At 43.6% G+C, this 23173-nt stretch overlaps 2 protein-coding genes across 43 annotated transcripts in view; one reads left to right on the forward strand and one right to left on the reverse strand.

Moving 5' to 3' along the window:
* Positions 1–17509, forward strand: part of LOC117638915 (Down syndrome cell adhesion molecule-like protein Dscam2) — a 102247-nt gene extending 84738 nt beyond the window's left edge. For 34 of the 42 annotated variants that reach the window (XM_034374101.1, XM_034374124.1, XM_034374122.1 and 31 more), the window contains 23 exons: positions 2081–2200; positions 2286–2459; positions 2542–2689; positions 2808–2956; positions 3037–3168; positions 3272–3439; positions 3516–3735; positions 3832–4073; positions 4173–4328; positions 4409–4554; positions 4640–4787; positions 4865–5137; positions 5226–5457; positions 5530–5706; positions 5810–5976; positions 6500–6688; positions 6857–7018; positions 8200–8331; positions 9522–9721; positions 9797–9983; positions 10077–10223; positions 11509–11572; positions 12777–17509. In XM_034374101.1, coding sequence (XP_034229992.1) covers positions 2081–2200; positions 2286–2459; positions 2542–2689; positions 2808–2956; positions 3037–3168; positions 3272–3439; positions 3516–3735; positions 3832–4073; positions 4173–4328; positions 4409–4554; positions 4640–4787; positions 4865–5137; positions 5226–5457; positions 5530–5706; positions 5810–5976; positions 6500–6688; positions 6857–7018; positions 8200–8331; positions 9522–9721; positions 9797–9983; positions 10077–10223; positions 11509–11572; positions 12777–12846 — 3803 coding nt within the window. In that variant the 3' untranslated portion in view covers positions 12847–17509. Of the gene's footprint in view, positions 1–2080; positions 2201–2285; positions 2460–2541; positions 2690–2807; positions 2957–3036; positions 3169–3271; positions 3440–3515; positions 3736–3831; positions 4074–4172; positions 4329–4408; positions 4555–4639; positions 4788–4864; positions 5138–5225; positions 5458–5529; positions 5707–5809; positions 5977–6287; positions 6456–6499; positions 6689–6856; positions 7031–8199; positions 8332–9521; positions 9722–9796; positions 9984–10076; positions 10224–11508; positions 11573–12776 lie in introns of all 42 variants that reach the window. The other 8 variants (XM_034374133.1, XM_034374132.1, XM_034374134.1 and 5 more) reach the window with 4 other exon arrangements.
* On the reverse strand, positions 17501–22981 carry LOC117638918 (solute carrier family 28 member 3-like). Its single transcript, XM_034374135.1, has 11 exons — positions 22919–22981; positions 21014–21153; positions 20697–20928; positions 20295–20629; positions 19760–19957; positions 19172–19427; positions 18892–19051; positions 18554–18731; positions 18330–18488; positions 18038–18218; positions 17501–17720 (listed from the first exon to the last, which is right to left on the reverse strand). The coding sequence occupies exons 2-11, from the start codon at positions 21143–21145 to the stop codon at positions 17641–17643; spliced, it is 1911 nt and encodes a 636-aa protein (XP_034230026.1). The 5' UTR covers positions 21146–21153; positions 22919–22981; the 3' UTR covers positions 17501–17640.
* Positions 22982–23173: the final 192 nt, after the last annotated feature.

Raw genomic sequence — 23173 nt, forward strand, 5'->3', positions numbered from 1 at the left:
CTGTTCATTTCAATTGGCTGAAAGATGGCCTTCCTCTTCAGTCTGATTCTAAACGTATTCAGCAACTAGATGATTTCACTTCCATTCTTTTACTTCCTCGACTTAGTCTTCATGATGCTGCTAACTACACTTGTGAGGCTCGAAATGAGGCTGGAATGTCAACTCATTCTTCAGTCCTACGAGTAAAGGGTACTATAAAGTCATATTTTTTTAAGTTTGTATTCAATTTCCCTTGTTGTAACTTTAGAGTTGTGTGCATTCCAAGTAGCATGCCCACATTTTATTTAAAATGTAGATTTTTTAATTTATTTTTTCAAATCTTGACAGTTTTTTGTTATGTTGAGAATTAGATGCTGTCTATATTTTGCTTTATATGTAATCCCGATTTTAAATGAATTTATTTTCCTCTCATGAACCTCACATTTGTAGCACTGAAAAATGGCGGCTAGTATACACAAATTTTTGGGAAAACTACAAAAGAAAGGAATTGGAAAGGAAATTTGGATAGCACTGAACCTTTTTCTCCTCTGGACAGCACAATCCCAAGCACAATCCTGTCTATAATCACTGAATCGATTCTGTCCTATTTTGTTCCTGATAGAAATTCCAGCCCTTCTGCCACTTTCTTTTTCATCCGATTATGCAAGTGAGGGAGATTACGTCCAACTCACTTGCGTGGCCTCCAAAGGGGATCAGCCTATGACATTTTCATGGACACTGGGTGGCGAACCGATCATACCATCCATGGGATTATCTGCAGTGGCAGTGGGCCGACAAACAAGTTTACTGATTGTTCAGAGTGTCACTTTTCGACATGCTGGCGTTTACACATGCCTGGCTGCCAATGATGGAGGACAGGCACACCGATCAGCAGAACTCATAGTCAAGGGTACAATTGCTGTGTATATCTGCTTGATAATGTTGTATTAAAATCAAAATTCCAAGTAGTGGGCAGCTCCATACTCTTATTATGTACTTTGGATCCAGCCAATCTCTCATACCCTACCCTAACAAGCCATTTATTATTTTCCTAGTTTCCAGAGTAAACCTAGATTCATGGTGGTTGTAATACATAGTTGTTTTGTTTGTTTGCTGCCAAATTATAAAATTCCTGAAATGCTTGTTCCAGAAAGCAAATCATAAAGAGCAACACATTTTTTTCCCTTCTTCCTCTCTATAAGGTCTTGATGCAGAGTTTATTTTTTTATTTGTCTACAGCAATTCTAGGATTGGTCTGCTTGTCTCGTCTTTGAAATTTTGGTGTTGCCGTTCAGTTGCTCAGGTCAACTTTTATCTGCCTTTGTCATCATTCCTGTGAACTACTCTATTTTTGTTTCATCGATTGTATTCGGAACTCCATTTGCTCATAAACATTGGCCAACTTCTCGCAATCTCTGTTCTCAACTCTTGACAACTCAGTGCATTCCTCCAAGAAATAATCCTCCCTTTCCCCTCCCCTTCCCTTTCCCCTAATTTTGCTTGTTATTTATGTTTTGCTTCTGTTTGTATTGTAGATGGTCAGTCTGTAGAAAATTGCATGAGTTGTTGGTAATCATTGTACAAGTGTTGACCTTCATGTTTCCTATCCTTTGTTGTGTTTTGTCTAAAGCATTGTCTTTCAGTTTTTTTTTTGTTTTTTTTCATCTGTTTCTTGTGTGTGGATATGGTTTGTAGTCTGGTGGTTTTAATTTGTATCTGTTATTTGTTAACTTGCATGCCATGTCTTTAGTTTTAACATCTTCTTTTGACAACATTTTATTTTATACTTGATAAGTAATCTATCCAGCGCTGTATCAAATTGTATAAATTTCTTTTGCCTGCATGTCATTGGGTTGTTTTTATTTTGTGTGTTTTTTTTTTGCTGCCTAAAGCTTTGCATGGTTTTAATTTGCATGATAACATTAGTTAATAGTACTTAAATTTGGAATTATGAATGAAGTAATACATGGCTTGGAATAAGTTAAATGAAGCGACAGTGTTTCATTTAAATATCCAGCCCATGTTTCTTGCAGACCACTTTCCATGCTACTGGAAGGTGGTTATGGATCCCTGTACTAATCTCTGTATTGTTCTGCTGCAGTTCCACCCCGCTGGATTCTTGAACCCACTGACAAGGCTTTTGCTCAAGGCAGTGATGCCAAAATTGAGTGCAAAGCTGATGGCTTCCCAAAACCTTCAGTCACATGGAAGCGAGCTGCTGGTATGTAACATTTTTACCCATGTCAATAATTTTAGACGTTTTGGTTTGAAATCAGAACATGGCCTGATAATATTGGAATTTTCAGGTGACACCCCTGGTGACTACAAAGACCTGAAAATGAACAACCCTGATATCAAAGTGGAAGATGGTACTCTGTTCATCAACAACATCCAGAAGAGCAGTCATGGCTACTACCTTTGTGAGGCAGTGAATGGGATCGGCTCAGGACTCTCTGCGGTTATAATGATTAGTGTTCAAGGTGACTGGAAATTTTTCAGAAAATGATGAAGCATCTCCTAAAAGAGAGTGCACTCCCTTTAATAGTTTGTACTGTGTTTCAGCTCCCCCAACTTTTGACATTAAAATGCGCAACCAAACTGCAAGACGAGGAGAGCCATCTGTTCTTCAGTGTGAAGCCAAGGGCGAGAAACCAATTGGAATTCTGTGGAACAAGAACAACCAGCGCATTGAACCGACCAACAACAACAAGTAAGGCATACATCTTATTTATTGCCCAGATAAGAAATGTTATTGGCTTTATTGAGACCACAGGGATTCTGCTGGCATAACCAAGAATCAAGACTAATAAAATCTTAAAATCTTCTAGGTACACTATTCGTGAGGAAAATCTGTCAGATCGAGTTGGATCAGACCTGAGCATCAAACGAACTGAACGAAGCGATTCAGCTCTTTTCTCATGTGTTGCCACAAACGCCTTTGGCAGTGATGACACAAGCATCAACTTGATCGTTCAAGGTTTGTCAATAGAATTAAGTTCGATAGATGTCATACAATAGTTTTATCTGAATTTTCACCACTTCTATTCAATTTTACAGAGAATCCAGAGGCACCTTACGGCTTGAAGGTTTTAGACAAATCTGGCCGCTCAGTTCAACTTTCATGGGCTGCTCCTTATGATGGAAACTCTGCTATCAAGCACTATTTGATTGAGCACAAAGTTTCAAAAGGTGGGATAGCGATGTGGTAGAAGTAGACACTTCCTATAATATCTTTCAGTGTCAGATAAGAAAACTAATTTGTTCTCCAAATAATGCTTTTTAAAAATTTCAGGCTCTTGGGAAATGGACATTGATCGTGTGCTTGTACCTGGACAACAAGTAATCGCTCATGTCATCAACCTGCGGCCTGCTACCACCTACCATGTTCGTATTGTTGCTGAGAACGAAATTGGACCCTCTGACCCATCTGACACCGTCACTATTATAACTGCTGAAGAGGGTAAGTTGGTGAAAATATAAAATTGTTCTTACTAGAAATAGTAAATTCAGGAGTGTAATAACAAAATTTTCTGTAGCACCCTCTGGCCCACCAACAAATGTGCGAGTGGAGTCTACTGACCAGACCAGCCTGAAGGTTTTGTGGAAGCCCCCAGAAAGGGAGGAGTGGAATGGCGAAATCCTGGGCTACTATGTTGGATACAAACTAGCTACTTCGGACAAGAAATATATCTTTGAGACTGTTGAATTCTCCAAGGAAGAAGGAAAGGAACACCATCTAGTCATCAACAACCTCAAGTAAGTTTAGTTGTCAGCTTAAAAATATTATTGTATTGTCAGTCATTTTTGTGTTTTTCTAATTATGATCCCTTTTTTTTTTTAAATGCTATTTAGGACCTACACTCAGTACTCAGTTGTCATTCAAGCCTTTAACAAGGTTGGGGCTGGTCCCATGTCTGAGGAAGTTCGCCAGTACACTGCTGAAGGCAAGCCTGAGATGCCACCAACTGACACCACCTGCACTACTCTCACCTCCCAAACGATTCGTATGCGCTGGGTGTCGCCACCTCTTACCTCAGCCAATGGTGTCATTCAAGGCTACAAAGTTGTATATGGGCCCACGGATACCTGGAATGGTATGAAATACTGTGACTTGTTGCAAGTAATGTAATGCGGTTACAACTGAAGTGCTTTGGTTAACTGTGTTTCCTTTCCTCTTTCCTCTTTATTACCAGATGAAAGCACAAAATTGACCATGAAAACTGCATCTAGTGAGACAATCCTCCACGGACTCCAAAAGTACACCAACTACAGCATGATGGTTCTCGCCTACACATCTGGAGGTGATGGTGTTGCAAGCAGCCCTATCCACTGCCAAACTGAGCAAGATGGTATGTCCTATTATCCCCTTATTTTGCCACTTGAGAAAATTGCAGCAAATCACTTGTTTTACAAATGTGTTCTCTTTTAGTTCCTGAGGCTCCAGCTGCTGTCAAAGGTTTAGTGAAATCTGAAGAGTCAGTGCTGATTAGCTGGAAGGCTCCCACAAGGCCTAATGGTGCCATATCTCAGTACACTGTTTACATGCGAGCCGGAGATGATGAAGGAAAAGATGTCGTAAGTGTCCTCCTTTTTAAGAAAATATTTTTAAAAAATCTGTTGTGCTTTACTGGCTGAAGTTACTTTTCATTTGTTTTTGCAGAAGAAGAACACTGTAGAGTACTCTGAGACAAGCTTTGAAGTTAAGGATATGAAGAAAAATGGCCAATATGAATTCTGGGTGACCGCAAGCACTGTCATGGGTGAAGGCCCACCATCTAACTCTGTGATGATTGCACCAAATGCCAGGAGTATGTATATTAAATTTTGATGTATTTTGAGTTTAGCTACCTGTGCCTTCATTTTTTTAATGTTCTTCTCTTTGCAGTTCCTGCCAAAATTGCTTCCTTTGATCGCATCTTTACTGGCAAATACCGTGAAAATCTGAAACTGCCTTGCCTCTCCGTCGGCCTACCTGAGCCAGAGGTCAAATGGACAGTGAAGGGACAATCACTTGCCCCTGGTGACAACCCACACTTCCGTATTGTTGAAGGAGGCTTGATGGTAATGGGAGTAACTCGCGAGGATGCTGGAGAGTATGTTTGCTCAGTGGAAAATAGTTTCGGAAAGGACACTGTCACTCATCAGCTAGTTGTTCATGGTGCGTTTGGGTGTAATTTATTTTTATTTTTGAGCTCTTTAATCTATTTTAGTTTCAGTTTAAAGACTGCTTGTGTTTATGTATTTAGCTCCACCTCACACACCTCAAATTGTTGTGGCAATGACTACAACCAATTCCATTACAATGAAGATGAAACCACATGCATCGGACAAAGAGCCCATTAGTGGTTACACTGTCCGGTACAAGCCAGAATACGGTGACTGGGAAACTGTGCAAGTGCCCGCTGATGAAGCCAAATACACCCTTCAGGAACTTGGCTGTGGACTAAAATACCAGATGGTTGTCAACGCATTTAACAGGTTTGTGGTTTTGAAAATTTATGCCTGATCAGCGCTTGAATCTGATTAAAATCACAATCTTTTTGCCATCAGCATTGGAATCGGTGATGAGACTGACATCTTGACTGCATCAACCAAAGGCTCCAAACCAATCAGCCCTGAAGCTCGTAACTTTATTGAGGTTCAGAGCACATCTGTCACTTTACATCTAGGAGCTTGGCAAGATGGTGGCTGCTCTATGAATTATTTTGTCATTGAGCACAAGAAGAAGTAAGTTTCAGACTTTTCCAGTACAATCTGCATGTTGAGTGGGTGCTAAACATGTTAGTGTTTCACTCTAAATAATTTGATAAAAAATTAATTTCTTTCTCAGGAATGAGAGGAACTGGAATCAGGTTGCAAACAACGTCAAGCCCAATGCCAATTTTGGAGTTGGTGATTTGGAGCCTGCTCAGTGGTACCATTTACGAGTTACTGCTCACAACAATGCTGGTTTTACTGTGGCTGAGTACGAATTTGCTACCCTGACCGTCACAGGAGGTAAGATTTTTTTTTGTCCTGTTTTCCTTTAATGGATTTTAATTGTCTTGTGTTGAACTCTCTAAAATAATTTTCAGCAAGTGTCATCTATATTCTAAGTTCTATTTTTCTTTTGAAAAATTAATTTTTTGGGATTGTCAATTTGTTGATTTATGTTACGTTTTGAGGTGAAATCTAATCAACCTGAAATATTCCAAGGCAATTCTACTCATGTTTAGTACTTTACACCTCTGTTCTATCACGAACTATCCCTTATGGAAAACTAGATTTTTTTGGACCAAATCCTGAGCTAACACCTTGGAATGTTTCAGGTACTATTTCCCCGCCTAGAGACATGACTCAGAGCAATGCAGAGACCCCTTTGACGTTCATTCTTGCAAATTTGAATCTGGTGGTGCCAGTGGCTGCTGCGACTTTAGTCATCATCATCGCTATAATTGTCATTTGCGTCATGAAGGGGAAAAGCTCTCAAGATAAAGGTGAGCAACAGGTTGTTCCAAACATTTTTCATTTTATTTTTCAGGAACTATTGCCCCGCCAGAACGAGGCCTCATCAATGTAAATGAATATTTCCCCTGGATCCCAGACTGGATGGACTTGAACGTAGTCGTCCCAGTGGCCGCTACCATTGTAGTTCTTTTGGTCGGCATGATTGTAATTTGTGTGGCTATTTCCCGACGCTCTCGTGGCCCCGAACAAACTCGCCTGAGAGGTACTTGCTAGTGTAAAATACTAGCACAGCTTTTATTGGAGAGGAAGAGCCTCTTGTGTTCATAACCATCAACTTGTCTGATACTATCTGTAGCAATTAATATTTTTGCTCTGGGTGTTATACATTTTAAATTATTGGATGCAAATTTATATGTTTGCGCATTTGCAGATGATGTTGTCTACAACCAGTCCATGCCCGGCACAATGGGCCAAACAATGGGCAAGCAGCGACCTGATCTTCACGACGAGCTTGGCTATATTGCTCCACCCAATCGCAAACTACCTCCAGTACCTGGCTCAAACTACAATACCTGTGATCGTATCAAGAGAGGTACTAATATAAGTAAGGTCATCGCGGGGGGACCGCGTTTCTCACGATTCTATTTTTCATCTTGCCTGCTGTCGTTGTCGTTGGCTGCTGGTTGTTGTTGTTGCCGTTTCCTCTCTGAGCTGTTCACCATCGTCGATCTGTATGTAGAACTAGCTTTTCAATTCATCAATCAGTTGTTACGACTTCTCAAGTGGTGCCCCTCTATTTTCTGCTGGGGCACACTTGATCCCAGGTTTAAGAAAGATTACAAGACGTACATAACAAAGCACACATTTCATTAAAACAGCACTACAATTGTCTTACATTTTGGAGCAGTTCTTCACAACTTTTAACTAATTTTCATTCTGAAGGATACATATTCCAACCCAAGCACAATAATCAATAAAGGCTCCAATGTGTGGGTCATCTGCATGTCGGTAAGGAAAAGTTGCTGTTCTTGCTGCGCTGCTTAGTTGGTGAAACAATCTATTATTTTCTAGATTTTCTACTAAAAAAAACATTTTTTATTAAGCACAATAGATACATTCTTATTTCACATTAGAAGCCTGATCTAGTGTCTCACCATGAAGAAGTATTATTTTCATCAATCACCTTTGTTAGGGTTTTCAACAGGGTTGTTTTGTTGGGTTTTTTGTTTCTTTTTTGCGGAGCCAGAGGAGGAATACCGTGGAATGTCACTTCGGTCTTCTGTCTATGTTGTCTTTCTTTCGTGAGAAGAAACGAAACGTCCCCCTTGCGATACTTGTAATTTAAGAATTAATTTATCATGTTATATTGTCCTTGTAAGAATCAACTGCAAACACCCAATGGTGATAATTTGGTTCACACTCTACAAATATCTTTTGGATGTAGAGTGACCATCCTTGAGTCATGCAGTTTTGTATTTTTTCCCCTTAAATCAATTCTAGTGCTACAGTATATGGTTTTATTTATAAAACCCCCAGTAGTCTTTGAAGCAGCTCCCATGCTGCTGCTGCAGGATTCCTTTGAGGAGTGGTCTTTCATCACAGACCTGCTAGGTTTACGTTTCCAATGAACTTAAGCCATGCGCTGTTTTGATTGACAATAAATCGAAGGTTTTCCTGTGTTTGCTTTACGCTGTTGACCCCAAGCTCTGCCTTGCCTTACGCTTGAGGCCACCTTACGCTCCTCCATCCTCACACCCCTATCTGTTAAATCAGGTCATTCATTCAGAAGCCCGCATGCCACTTGGGACCCTCGCCGCCACCTGTATGAGGAACTAAGTCTGCACCCACCTGGTGTGAGAAGACTCCCCCCCTGTCCCGGCTCCGATGGAACAGTCAATGGCAGAGGTATGAGGAGACCCGTTACCTTTTACATTTGATTCTGATTCAGTGATAAGTAATTTATTGGAGTCTTTGAGAACTTGGATGAAGTACCAGTTTTATTCTCTGTAATGTTATTGGAAAGTTCAGGTCCATGTGGACCAATGTAACCATCACTAACACTGGTATTGTAATATTTTGGTGCAAGTGCTTTTTGTTGCATTGTGTGGAGTTGTAATTGAACATTTCTGACTTGGGGTGATATTAACATTCATGAAGCATAGACAAAAGGGGTATTCATTCATTCTGAATACAGTAAACAGTTTGTCTTATTTTTAATTGGGAGTGTACATTAAAATATATTCATCAGGTTAAAGGTATGTGGGTACAACTTGAAATATTTAGGATTTCTGAAACTCGTTCTAAAACAATGAAATGTACTCAAATAGTTGTGGTTTATGTCTTTGGGCTTATCAGAGACACCTCAGGCAAAAACAGGTGAGTTCTAACTTTAGTGCTTTTAGAAGATCAGCATCACAGCCCTAAAGCAACACTCAAGTTCAACTAGTTTCACTTCTAACCCTGCTTTATTTTTAGCTTTGCTCTAGTTCATTTTTATTTTTTAAAGTACAGTATTCCTCGCATGCAAATTAGATTAGTTCCTCTTCATGTTTGCTTTCAAAACAATAGTTACTGCATTTCAGTGTTTTTTTATAGAAGAAACCCTACTACTTGTTATTCCTTCTGCATTTTGATCTTGATTTTGTTATATTGTGATCCTGTTAATCAAGTTAACGTTGCAAACTACTTGCAGGAGAAAGTGTCTTCTTTGAAGGACTAAGTGAGACATTAACTCTAGTAGACTTCTACCTCTGCACTAGGCCTGTCAGAAAATGAGAAAAGGCTAAAGCCTTAAAAAACACAGTACTGAAATATAGGCATGACAAGTACTTGCAGACATCAGAAATCTTTTTAGAATAATGGATGATAAAAAAAGATAATGTTATAGAATTTCTCTTTGGTTGACACTTTTGAATGTGCATCCAGATCTTCTTTTAGACATCAATAATAGTGTCATACTTTGTGTTTATTTGAGATATTTCATATCACCATTAGTAAGAGATAAACTAAACAAAAGAACTCCTGTTAACACATGTCAAGAGACACAATTTTTTAACAATTTATTTTCTCTAATTTATCTCTTAATTTTTTTATAGGCATGGAAGATGAAATTTGCCCCTATGCAACATTCCACCTCCTTGGTTTCCGTGAAGAAATGGATCCCTCCAAAGCCATGCAGTTCCAGACATTCCCTCACCAGAATGGAACTGGACACTCGGGCACTATTGGACCAGGCGGAATGGTGAATGGAGGGACAATGGGTCACATGCACTCCCGATCAGGATCTCAATCAATGGTGTGTTACGTTTGCCTGATTGTGCCTGTGTTGTTTGATTGAAAAATATTTACTTTCTTTGTTTTGCCCTTTCAGCCAAGAGCCAACGGCCGCTACTCCCGCGTGGGTGGTCAGGGAGGCCACAATAACACTTTCTCACCTGAGTATGACGATCCCGCCAACTGTGGTGATGAGGAGGACCAGTATGGCAGTCAGTATGGACCATATGGCAACCCCTATGATCATTACGGAAGTCGCAACTCAGTGAGCCGGCGTAGCGTTGGTACGTTCCAAAACACACTTACTTTCAGACCAGCAATTCATTTTAAAGGATACTTGTGCTTAACTTTATTTGGGGCCTCTGTTAATTTTTTAGGATCAGCAAGGAATCTGCCTATGTCAAGTAGCCCTGAGCCGCCGCCACCACCTCCTCGCAACCACGATCCCAATGATTCTAAAGACTCTAACGAGATTTCGGAGGCTGAGTGTGATCGCGATCAGCTTGTGAACCGCAGCTATGGTGGTGAGTAACGACTATTTATGGATTGAGATTCATTCTAGGGTTAACAGAATATCAGTCTTAAAGATATTGTATGGTCTAGAGAGGGTACAGTCTTGTGGGGAAATTTTCCATTAGGTCACTAAACAATATATATTTAAGTGCCTTTCATATTTGACACGGGTAAGTTTTACAGATTGATGAGTTTTGTACTTTGCAGCATGTAGTAAGGTTGGCTCTGTAGATATAATTAAACTGTCTCTTCATTTGTAAGCTTTCATTTGTACCAGGGTGTTGAATCTCATATGAGTGTGGTATTTTAGCTGTAATTACAATGTAAAGATTGTGTTTGTTAATTTTTTTTAAACCTTTTTTTAATTAATTTTTTTTTATGTTGAACGGCTGCAGTTCAAAGCATACCACAGTCCATCTATCTGACAGTTTTATTGGCACGAGGCTTTTTGGACAGAAAGTGTACAACCATGGAGACAAGCTTAGTAGCTTGACTCCATGGTAGGTATATGAATCCAAAACTCTACTATACTTTTCAATATAATCCAAAAATTATCTAGCCTGCCTCTTATATTGTATGTACAGTACTTTCTCTCTTAATACCAAGAGGGGTTCCTCTCTTTTTTCTCTGACTCGATCCCCTTTTTATCATTATTTTGAACAACAGTGTAAAAACTGTGAAAATATTGAAGTTGATCCCTATAATTACTTGAATGTGTCCTGTTGTGGCTCTGTTGGTAAGAGGTGAAAGATTTGTGTTCCAGCCAGCTAACATATACATGTCCCAGTGTAACTAACAAATTGTGTGTGTGCTTATGGGGCCATGGTGGCGCATCGCAACTTTATTCTTTTGTGCACTTTCTCTTCTATTTATTTCTTTGCACTTATTCACAAATGCAAGCAGTCAAGGAAATACATACAGTTTATGTATTATATATTATTTATGCTACCGACATTTATGCTAAGCCAAGCTTTATCAAATATTACATCTTTATAGTAATGACCTTCTCTTAACCATCAATTAATGTTTCAGTTTGATAATAATAATAATTTATAGGAGCTTGGATGTGAAACAGTTTTCTTTCACCCTCCAAATATAAGTATATAGCTTTTTTACCAAGAGCTTTCTGACTACAGAATAACCTAAGCTTGTGATTGTGTTCAACAAGGGTTCAACCTTTACATCACAGTTTTTTCACAACATGTTATGACGAAACTTTGCAGCTCTTAATGCACTGTTTACTTGTCATGACTCAAATCTCTCTTTTTGCTTTTTTTTACAAAAATTTATTTACAGTGAATGTGAGGGCCAACTCCAAGGATGGCATGACCACCGAGGAGATGCGCAAGCTCATTGAGAGGTGAGAACAGAACAGGGTTCAATTTGTGACGGTGGTGGAGCTTCATCTGAGGCTTACATTTTTGTGCGACTGGCATTCCATCTAGTTGTGACTCTGCTGGTTTGGGATGACTTTGGTTCCTTTCTCAACAACACAGTACCAGTACCTTAGCTTGATCTAAACCTGCAGAATGAATCCTGTCATCCACCTCCATGCTGTAATACTAACCATTATTTTTATTCCCGACTAAACAACACTACAGACAACAAACTATGCTTAAGACTCAAGTTTGTTGATCTGTATGGTACATGGTACTGGCAATCTTGCTGTAGGTCCTTGACCTTTTGGCTTTGTCAAGTCTCTTCCTCTCTTTTGGTAAACGGTTACAAATGTTAATATTTTATTTTCCACTTTTTTTTGTTGCTGTTTTTAAATCCTTTATTTAAATGTGTACCTTTGCTTCTTACAACAACTTTTTTGTATAGAGTATAAATTTGAAATATCATGTCCATATTGCATGGTTTGCTGCAAGTATTTTATCTAAAATTTAGGTTTGGTAGTATGTCTGTACATTAGTTTACGGGGTGGTCAAGGGTTTAGTATGAGGAATAAACTGCATGCCAGCATGTTTGTCTCTAACAACCCACTTCCCAGGGATTTTAGGAATCTTTTGACAGTTCATCTTAATACTCTGCCTGTGAGCATGTGTAATCTATTCACCTGATTTCCTAAACTTGTGAAGACTCACTCAACAGCTACTAGTATTGAAAAATATCCGACAGGTGTTGCCAGATATCCTTCGGTCAATGTGTCTTTTGACTGCCTTGTAGCAGTCTGGATGGTTTATGCAGGGCAACAGAGGGATTATTACTGGAAACTGTTTTGACAAGTATTTTGTAGTTTTGCTTAGCTGCATGATTGTATTCTGTTAAGTTGGGCTCTATCTTCTATGTACTTACTTAGCGATTTTTTTAACCTAGTAAAGCTTTGATGAAATTGTATAATCATGATTGGTTTTTAATTGATGGGCTCATTCTCAACTTGAAGCGTTTCAAAGCAGAAATATTACGCTTTTTCACGGCTCAAATATCTTAGCTCATTTTTTACAAGGGTTCTGGACTGATAGTTTACCAAATGTTTTTTTAATCGATGCTGTATTTTAATCAACTGTGACTTTGGTGCTGAGTAGAACATATTTTTTAACTTCAATGTCTTTTGCTTTCAGAAACGAAGCAGGCCCCCACCAACAACACCACCAAAACGGACTCACAGCCTACGATACTGTGGCAGTGTAATCTCTGAATCTCCACTCACAATGTACCAAGCCGGTACAACAACTGTGTGCCATACATAGCGTTATGAGGTGTAAATTAAATACGCCTTGCACATCGCCAGACCATCACCTCAAACATACTTGAGGATAGTGTTACTCTTTCAGTGTTAACAATCAAAACATTTCTCAATGTGTTCCTCTAAGAACCACAAATTTTTCCCTTTTTTTCCCTTCCCTCTTAAGGACTGAATCTTCTTATTTCATCATTCATGTCACAGCATCTTATATCTGAAAATATTATCAACCTTCTGTAATATTTGTGTCACTCCTTACGAGCAACACAAGAAGTTCAATGTCTATGCCGTAAAGTTTTTCATAGCTTTAGCTTTCTTGTATGCGTCATTTAATCAGTTTAAAACTTACCTAGGGAAAGGAATGCTTGAAAAGTTTTGTCAGCATTGAAAAATGTGAAAAGATAATTTCTGAACTTTGGCTGAGATCTTAAAATGATAGGTTTACCCTGTATGATATAAATACCATATTGTTTAGTCAGTAGAAGTCTTTTGTGTTATATTTCATTCTCCTGCTGCTCTTTGTTTATATTGTTTGTTTTTATTTTGAGTATGATTGTTTATTGACTTATTGGTGTGTATACGTGCTACAGTATGATCACTATTGTGCATGGGCGTGGACTCAATACTCTGTGTTTTACAAGAGTAAAGACAATGACACGCTCTCTGCAGTCAAGTCGCATGCCAAATTTATTATACATATTCATATATTATGCTATGTACAATATACTCATTATACAGTGTGTCCATTAAAACATAATATTTGTGTGAGTAAAATTAATCACAAGCAATGAGGGGTTAGTAACAAATGACATCATGTTTTTTAGTCTAATTTTGAATTACTCATCCCTAGTCAAAACTGGGCCCCTCTTGGCCAGTTTCTTTCAATTTCTTTCTTATAGTTGGACATTGCATACCATGATACTTCCATTAAACTATTGCAGTATTGAGTAACTGTGTTCCTTGCCATATTGCAAGGTCATGTGGTTTTACTCTTGAGGCGTTGGCTGCTATTGATGTGAATGTCCATCTCTTTGCATGTTCGTGATGTCATTTGTGACGACCCCCAAATAGATTGATGCGTTTGGAGGAGTGGATCAGGATTAATGTTGCTCGTTTTGTAGGGATTATAATAATCAAGTTAGCTCTAGCAGTAGATTAAGCATGAAGAAAGGAACAGGGCTGAGACGTCAAGCAAGCTGGGCCAGTCAAGGTGATTGTCACTGGATCACAACAAAATGAGCTCTTTTGCTTTCTTGGTGCTGAGCGGATTCGAATATGTACCATGTCCGGTCTATAGTGTGTGGTAAATAGAACAAAATTCATTCAATGGGATGCACCATACACTGGCTCTAGCATCACAGCTGAGGTTTTGAAATGCTAATTGATAGCTCTGATGTGGATGGCATGCATTATCACTCAGCTGAACTGACACGTGTATTTACCCAACTATTAATCCTGATATGTTTCATCTAAATGTGTTAATTTCAGTGGGGCTTTTAAGTCTCTGTGTCTCTTCCTATTCCAATTATCTATGATTCTTGTATCATTCTTGGGCACACTGTGTGTGTTTGGTTTTCAAGTAAAGCTCAACATGTGACATGTGATATTTTGTCCTGAATTAAGTTAATATTTAAATTTTTTTAACTTTTTATTTCTGATTGTTGTATGTAGTACTTGCTGAATGGCAGTCACCCAATGGTTTCATTTAATTTATAATTGTTATTAATTATGTGTGGATTGATGGTAGCTCTAAATTGACACCTGTAATGGTTAGTCCCGTACTACGGAGAAGTATGAGACTGGCAAGGGGCAACATTGATGTCACTGCCAAGTGATAAATATGCGTCCGTACTTATCACAGAAACAGCGATTGACAAGAATTCTCTTCTCGTAGCACTCCGGGCGATGACTGAACTTTGCATTTTATTGACTTTCAACTCCAAAGAAATGTTAGACTGCAAAGAACTTTCTCACTTAAAGACATTTTGTTTTGTCCCTGACTCCTTTATTTCTTTTTGTGTGTCATTTTTTGTTGGTCTTTTGAGTTAATTGTGTTCACCTAATCGTGTCTGGCAAGTTTAAACCGAGCATCCTTTCTCCCAGTCAGGGAGTAAGTGCAATGCATTGTATTGTGTATGTGCAGTTTGACCGGTGGAATGACAGACCAGTACTCACTGTGATAGATGTGCTGGTTTTTTTAATGATATGGTGCTAAGTGGTAAGGAAGAGAAAGGTAACAATTCTCTTCTCCCTTCAATTGTCGGGTATTTATGTCATGTCTTGAAGTGAGAAGTGGCACTGCAGATTATCTTGTACTGAATGATATTTGTTCCTCCTACAATGGAGGGAAGACCGTATTGAATGGGGATAACTACAATCAAATGTAAGACTCATAGTATTCAAAGAAAATCGAATGAGACCAAATCTCATTGATATTCGTAAATTAAATACTCAAAATTGGGTCAGCCCAGCACCAGAATGAAGGTTATTAAAGCTTGATAGCTATCTTGAAGTGCAGATGATATTCTATTCGCTCATATCTGCAGTTTTCTAATTAATTTTAATGCAGCATGTTATGAAATATCCACCTTATGAAATGAAAATTTCGCCAAGTTACTCTGTAAGTTTCTTTTCGTAGTCAATACTTGAAACTATGTAGTCCTTGGCTTAGCAAAACTTAATGAATTTAATCATATTCATTCAATTTGTATTTGTTTCTATGAGTTTATTTCATGTATTTCTGTGTGTCCTTACCATATGGAGCAGTTCCATATTACCCATTAAAATTATTAGTGTAATGCATACGCCCTGTGGGCCCCTATCCTAGAAGACACACGCTTCTATCATTTCTGATCTGATTCGCATTCATGAAATGCTTGATGTATTGCCCCAGTGCTGCATTTTTCAGTGTCAAACTACTCTTTACCTAATAGTCTCTTATAATGTACAAAGTATTTTATTCTCAACAGTGTATTTGTATTCAAGTAATACAAAAACATTTACATTTAAACTTTGCTTGGATGGCTTTGCAAATTTTTTATTAAATGTAATGCTAAGTTTAGTATAAGTGCAAGTTATGTTTTAAATAACTTAGCTATCTATGTATTATATTATATGTCATTTTACTTCTTTTGAGTTAAATGGGTGTCAGAATGCAGGTGCAGAGATGGAAACGGATTTGCTCTATTTGATGAGGGGCTGTGATGCCTTTTAGGAAAAAAAAGATCTTGTCAGAGTTGAAAGCCTTTTCTAGCATTTCAATCTGGAAGTCAGGAAATCAATTTGAGGAAAAGTTAGAATGATGAATTTTAAAAACTATTTACTACACTTTACAGTTGGTAGCTTTACTGTGAGCGTAATTCTCACAAATACTTTTTCTGTCATAAGGTACAATATGGAGTAAGTGTACATGCCAACTGTGCTCTCTCCCTAAAAAGAGATACATTTGCTCAAGTAAGGATTCAAAGAAGTGGAACTTTAAAAACAGAAAAGTCAACCTGCTGCACTTTTGTCTCACTCATTGGCACAAGTAGAATATTCTTGCGAATGTTTGAAACTCGAGTGTTTGCTCTCCAAAGTGATAAATTTGACGTGATATGGGTTTCATGGAATTGGATCGAATGAAGAGGAAGGATGGAGACAAATCAGAGGAAAAGAAATTTGGAGGTGAATTGTGGCAACATTAATTGTGCTTTAAGCATAAATGATAAGTATTTTTTTGATGTGGGATTTAACACCTTGATTTTACCTTCCTTGACCACTACACTAGTTTCTGCTCACTTTTAGGTTTATTACAGTGCTGTAACATTTGTTCCTGGATGTGAGTAGTAACAGTTAGTAATTGTCTTTCCTCTTCATTCTGGACTTGAGCAGTGCTAAGCACAGTACAGTATGTTAACAGCTAAAATAGCGGAAGGCTTCCTTTTGTATCCTCCATGTAAGTTTATCCGTGGGACTGTGATGTTTCATTAGCTTAATGGGAAGCGTTCAGTATGCTGTTAGCAATTTCATCAGGATGCTGAGCATGAAGGCACAAAGGATTGTAAAGTGTCGACTTTTGCTTCCTGAGAGTCATCATGTTTGGGGGTCTTAGTCTCACAAGGAATCGAGCTCTTCGGTATTTTATTTATTCTTTGCCTTTTTGTCTTGTACATTTTGTATAATTTTAGCAATACTTATTTGTGTTGTATGTAACATAAATTTAACCATATTAGTTTGATTGCTTAATGGTTTTCAATCAAGCCTACCTGTGATGCTAGCAATTCGTCATACTTGTATATGATTTACAAGAGGAATGAAATGAAAAGATTCTCAATATTTGGGAGCTCACCAGTGCTTCATGAATTTGTTTGAAACAATGGAGGCTTTGCTTCGTGGACATTTATGATTTTAAGTATGGAGCCTTTATATTTGTTCAGTTTTTCTTTCTTTGCCTGTCTTTCTTTGTTTTACTTGATAACTATTTGTTTGAATAAGGTTGACTGTTATGCCAGCAGAGGATGGAAGCACCCTGTGTAACCCTGTGGGCTGGACTCCTAATACGGAAGCTATTTGTACCAAAGTTGTAGAGTGGGTAGAACATTTGTGTTAATAAATTATAAATTAAATTTCTCCAGTATATTTTCATGTATCCTATAGTCCAAAAATATGTCTCGAGATCACAAACATTTTTCTACACTAGCTAGAAAATAAATAGGGTAAATTGGGTCTGCACCCAGTGAAGGGAAGGTCGCTTAATACCCTCAGGCGATGATGGTTCGGTTGAGAATTTGGTCGGGTGCCTGGAACGCCACCGGGAACGAGTCCTCCGGCATCAACATGCCTTTAAAAGAAACACCAAAAAATATTTAAAAACTGAAAACACTTACAGGGACTGAGCTGTCGATGCACAGTGGGTCAGAAGACCGGTGCGGGCGGTCAAAATCCCCGACACGTTTTGAGCTGCAGAGTCGCTAACCGAACGTGTGACCCCCACCAATGGATTGCTCTCCGAACGAGGAATGCATTGGTGGGGTCACACGCTTCGTTCGAGTCCTGTTTAGTCACTCTGGAGCTCCAAACGCGTTTAGAGTTTTGGCCGTCGGCGTCGGTCTTCTGGCCCACTGTGGAACACTGAGCTGCGCCGAGCTGTCTGCCGACCTCCGATACTGGCGGTGATGCAGCAGGTGACGATGCCCGTGACCAGCGACCGCAGGGCCACGTCGGACACGGTGGTCCTGGCCGAGGGCGCGATGGCGGACAGCACACTGATGAGGATGGCGAGGGAGCCCAGGTTGGCGAAGCCGCACAGCACCAGCGTGCTCACGGCCAAGGACCGCGGCTTGGAAGAGGAAAACAAAGTTGAATTTTTTTGCCTGTGGTTCCAGACACTATTCCGAGGCTGCGTCGGTGGGTCCGTGGCTCCCTGCACTGTGTGTGTTGTCGAACCTACCGACAGAAGGTTCGCCGCCTTCATGTCCCCCATCCGCTGGAAGGCGACGAACTCGTTGACGACGGTCTTGAGGCCCACGAGGGTGGCCACCCTCTCGCACTCGGAGGGCTCGACGCCCATGAGCCACACCACGGGCACGAACAGCTTGGCCAGCAAGAACTGCAGGGAAAAGTAAAGGGTGAGAATCAAGCTGCGCGTACGCCTTGGACTGACTTCTCGCCTACCTCGAAGGAGAACTCCTGCAGGCCGACGAGTCCTCCCAGCCAGGCGACGACGCTGTTGACCAGGTAGAGCAGCGACACGAAGGCCACCAGGTTGGCGGCGATGTTGAGCACGATGTTGATCCCCGCACTCGCGCCTCGCGCCGCCGCGTCGATAACGCTGCCGTCCTCGTCCTCTGCGCTGCACAGTGGGCAAGAAAACCGGTGGAGGCGATCAAAATCCCGGACGCGCTTTGAGCTCCAGAGTCGCTAAGTGGGACTCGAACTCTGAAGCTCAAAACGCGTCTGAGTTTTGGTCACATTCGCCGGTCTTCAGGCAAATCCACTGAGCGCTGCCGGACCTGCCGGACCCGACGAGGTGCTCGGCCGTGGTCCGGGACTCCTCCGTCTCGGGCAGCAGCAGCTTGGAGTAGGCCAGGGCGCCGGTGGCCGACATGACGGACGCCGTCAGGAGGTGTCCGGGATCCGCGCCGAAGGAGATGTACGCCGCCAGCACGGACCCTGTGCACAAGGTAAGCACTCCACTGTTCAACTGTGCTGCACTGCAAGTCTCGTAGAGGTGCGAGAGAGACAGAGCGATGAAAACGACTCTCGGAAACAGTCTGTAGGGCGTGGACGTACCCGAGGCGGTTGCGAACCCGGTGCCCATGACGGCGTGCAGCTCGGAGCTGGTGAGGCTCTCGATGTAGGGCTTGATGAGCAGGGGGCTCTCCGTCATGCCCAGGAACACGCTACCCGCCGCGTTGACCGACTCGCACACCGTGGTGCCCATCACGGCCTGCAGCAGGCCGCCCACGCGGCTCACCACCCACTGCATGACGCCCAGGTAGTACAGCACCTGGATCAGGCTGCTGAAGAAGAAGACGACGGGCAGCACCTGCAACCCGAGGGACGCGACGACCGGGGTGATGGCAGGACTCTGGACATGGACTACGGGCACGGCCGGTCAGCACAGCACAGTGGGCCAGAAGACCGGCGCCGGCGGCGAAAACTCTAGACGCGTTTTTAAGCTCCAGAATCGCTAAATGGGACCCGAAACGAGCGTGTGACCCCACCAACGGATTCCTCGTATGGAGAGCAATTCATTGGTGGGGTCACACGTTCGGTTCGAGTCCTGTTTAGCGACTCTGGATCTCAAAACGCGTCCGGGATTTTGACCGCCTCCACCGCGGTCTTCTTGCCCACTGTGGGCGGGCGAGCAAGGCGCACCTTGAAGGCGAAGACTGACTTCTCCGCGACCAGCATGTCGCCGAAGACGAAGGCGGAGCCCGTGTCGGCGCACCGCAGCAGGGCCGCCACCTTCTCGGCCAGGCACTCCAGGGCGGTGCGGCCCTGCGGGAAGCGGATGGTGAGCAGCCCCATGAGGAACTGCAGCAGCAGCCCGGTGAGCACGGGCCGCCAGCGCACCTGCCGAGCGAGCGGAGCGCAAGCAGCTGTCAAGGGCTCCGCACCCTTCGCACCCACGCCGCGCGCTTTGAGAGCGAGGACAGCGACGACAGCGGGCCAGAAGACCGGTGCCGCCGGCATTTTGGCGTTTTGAGCTCCTGAGTCGCTAAACAGGACTCAAACCGAACGAGTGACCCCACCAATGAATTCCTCGTTCGGAGAGCTATTCATGGGTGGGGTCACACGTTCGGTTCCAGTCCAATTCAACGACTCTGGACTCTGGAGCTCAGAACGCGTCCGGGATTTTGACCGTCTCCACCGGTCTTCCGGCCCACTGTGCGGTGTTGACGTGACTTACTTGCCTCGGGTGGCGAGAGAAGGCCCATCCCAGCGCCACGAACACCAAGACCCCGAGCAAGGACACCAGCCTGCGCACGTCGCCGCCGATGTCCACCAGCAGGAGGGCGAGCAGGGCGACCAACGCCACCGCCAGGGCGGACCAGCGCAGCGCGCGCCGCCCGAGGCACGGTGAGACCGTCCTCCTGAGGGGCTTGGTGGTGCGGAGGAGCCACGGCAGCGCGTGCGGCTTGAGCACGGCGTAGTACCCCAGGCCGAGGTAGAGGGCGCTGAGCACCAGGATGAGGAAGCCCAGCCCCTCGCAGAACTGCAGATCTTGAGCTCGGCCCGCTTTCACTAAAACGGAAACAACAAAGTAAATTTGAAAAAATAAATTTAAAAAAAGGAGGTTGTTGTCCTTTACCTTGACTCTGCCAGTGCAGCACGGCGAAGGCGATGTAGACGGCGACGAGGGTGTGGCCCGCCACCACGCTCGCGCGGTGCGCGGCGGCGCGGTGCTCGTGGAGCCAGGCGCGCTTCCGGTGCAGCCACATCCGCACCTGGTGCAGCGACGGCGACGGGCCTGGCGCCTGCTCAGCCACCTTGCCCGCACTGCCTGGGGCCCGGGAGGCCCCGTTGACGGCGACCTGCATACCCTGCAGCGTCGAGGGTTTCACTCACCCACCACGATTTGGGAGTCGAGAAAACGATCCGAAAATCGTGACGACTTCGCACCTGTACCTCCTGGTCCTGCTGCGTCTTGCCCTCGACGTCGTCGTGGCCGTCCGCGTCCACGGCGTCCACGCAGCGCACGCCCGTCAGCCGCAGCTCGTCCTTGGACACGTCCTCGGACACGCCCTTGGACACGTCCATGCCGGCGCCTGCAGCAGTAGAGAGCGACAGAGAACTAGTCTGCGACTTTACGGACTTCACTTGACAGAACAACAGATTCTGGTGCGCGCGCTGCGCGTGGACGGGTGGGCGGGTTGCCTGCACTTGCGGTGACAGGCGCCCAGACAGACGGACTGACAGACAAACAGAGCGGAGCTTTGGATTACAAGGGACGGCGCTGCATCCGCGAGGATGGCCTGCTTTGTCTTCGTCATACCCCTAATCGCGGTTTATCAGAAGCCCGAGGCGTTCTGGCATACAAGGAAGACTTTGTGTTAACCGGGAAAAATTATGCCAGGTATAATTTAAAAAAAATATATATAAATATTTTTTTGTGAAGCGGAAGGCCTTCTTGGTGTCCGCCCTTATCGACACGGCAGCATGTGGCGTGCCAACTAGATGTTTGCACGCGGGGGGAAGAGGGAGAGAGCGGAGGATAGACCATGAATGAGCTCGTAGTATACAGCGACCATTTCTCGGCATGACAGATAGCGCGCGTCAAACTAGTGGCGCCGCAGTTTAGGGAAAAGGCGCGCCTTGCCAAATGTGACCGCACGGAGTGGAGCGGACTGTACCGGGTTGCCGAAAAGGACTCTCCAGAGCGGTCGCCACGCGGTGGGCCCTCGGAAACACCGTCCGAATCGTCCCGTTAGATTGATTCCCTCGAGTTGGACAATATTAACAACGCCCCAGTCCGACCGATGCGACGCTCTGTCTCTCTCGCACTCACGGCTGGGCCAGAAGGGGTGCGAAAGAGACAGAGCGACACTTGTCCCTGCCATTGACATTGAAAGGCGACGCCGCATCGCGGCACTGACCTTCCCCCAGCTGATGCTCTGTCTCTCTCGCACGCCCACGAGTGCGAGAGAGACAGAGCGACGATTTCGGAACGAGCCAGACAACAAGTTGCGGCGTTGATCCTGGCGCCTTCGGCCAGTTCATTTCATTTGGGGCCGATGGCCAGTGGTGACGCTTTGCACTCTACTCTGCAGCCAATAAGAGGGCAGCTTGGAGTGGAGCGCGTCCGCCCCGGCCAATGACTGCGCGCCCGCGGACCTCTCGCATCATCTGCCGCTTCTGCCCCCCGAAGAGGTTCCCCCTCGGGTTCCCCGAACGAAAGGAGGAGGGGGAACGCCCAATTCTCGCACCAATTATGGGGCATCACCAACAGTCTCTTCATTTTCCATATCGTTTTTCGGGAAGTTATTCAGATTCTGGAGGGCGTGCGACGTCGCCGGAGCGACCAGACGCGTCGTTCAGGGTTCTGAATTCGATTTACTTTGGAACACGAGGCTGCTGACTGCCGCTGTTGCGGACGCTTGTTCTTTTACCTTTAGCTCACATCAAAATGCTCTGGAAATCAACCGCTCTCATTGTATTTTTTTAAAATCGACTTTACATACAAAACACATCTACCCGCTTATGAATTCTCCGTAAAAATAAAACGGAGTGCAAAGTAAATGAAACAACTCTTGTTTTTCTAGTGATTCGAAAACACCCTGCCGGTGAAAGTAAACGTCAGAGCTCTGCGCGCAGAGAGCCAGAAGACCGGCACGGGCGGCCAAAAAAATCTCAACGCGTTTTGAGTTCTAGAGTCCCTAGGACGCGAACAGGACACGTTCGGTTCGCGTCCCAATTAGCAACTCTGGAGCCCCGAACGCGTCCAGAATTTTGGCCCGCCCCGCTGATCTTCTGGCCCACTGTGCTGCGGGGCCCCCTAGGGGCAGGTCGACGTTCGCAGACGACTCAACTTACGGTGGACAGCAGGGTGATGGTGCGACGACGGCGACGGCTCCTCTGTCCGCCGCACTCGCCGGGCCTCCGACACGGACTGACCGGCGTGCTGCGGTAGTACCGCGGCGGTACCGGTACGCCGTGGGCACATGCCATGGCGGCGGCAGTCCTTCTCGCCAGCGCCGAGCCGCGAGCTGCGCTCAGCTCAGGCGCCTGCCGGATAGGCAGTCCCGTCGAACAAAGGGGTTGTGCGTGTTGCCTACCCCCAGCTTGGCA

The sequence above is a fragment of the Thrips palmi genome, unplaced genomic scaffold (genome assembly GCF_012932325.1).
Source record: "Thrips palmi isolate BJ-2018 unplaced genomic scaffold, TpBJ-2018v1 HiC_scaffold_10, whole genome shotgun sequence".
Taxonomy (NCBI): Eukaryota; Metazoa; Arthropoda; class Insecta; order Thysanoptera; family Thripidae; genus Thrips; species Thrips palmi.

Excerpts from the sequence above, each read along its gene's own strand:
- LOC117638918 (XM_034374135.1), bottom strand. The coding sequence starts at position 21,145 with ATGGACGTGTCCAAGGGCGTGTCCGAGGACGTGTCCAAGGACGAGCTG. Across the intron at positions 19,052-19,171 it reads CGGGTTCGCAACCGCCTCGG|GGTCCGTGCTGGCGGCGTAC; the intron begins GTACGTCCACGC and ends CCTTGTGCACAG. Across the intron at positions 18,489-18,553 it reads TGCAGGAGTTCTCCTTCGAG|TTCTTGCTGGCCAAGCTGTT; the intron begins GTAGGCGAGAAG and ends TTTTCCCTGCAG.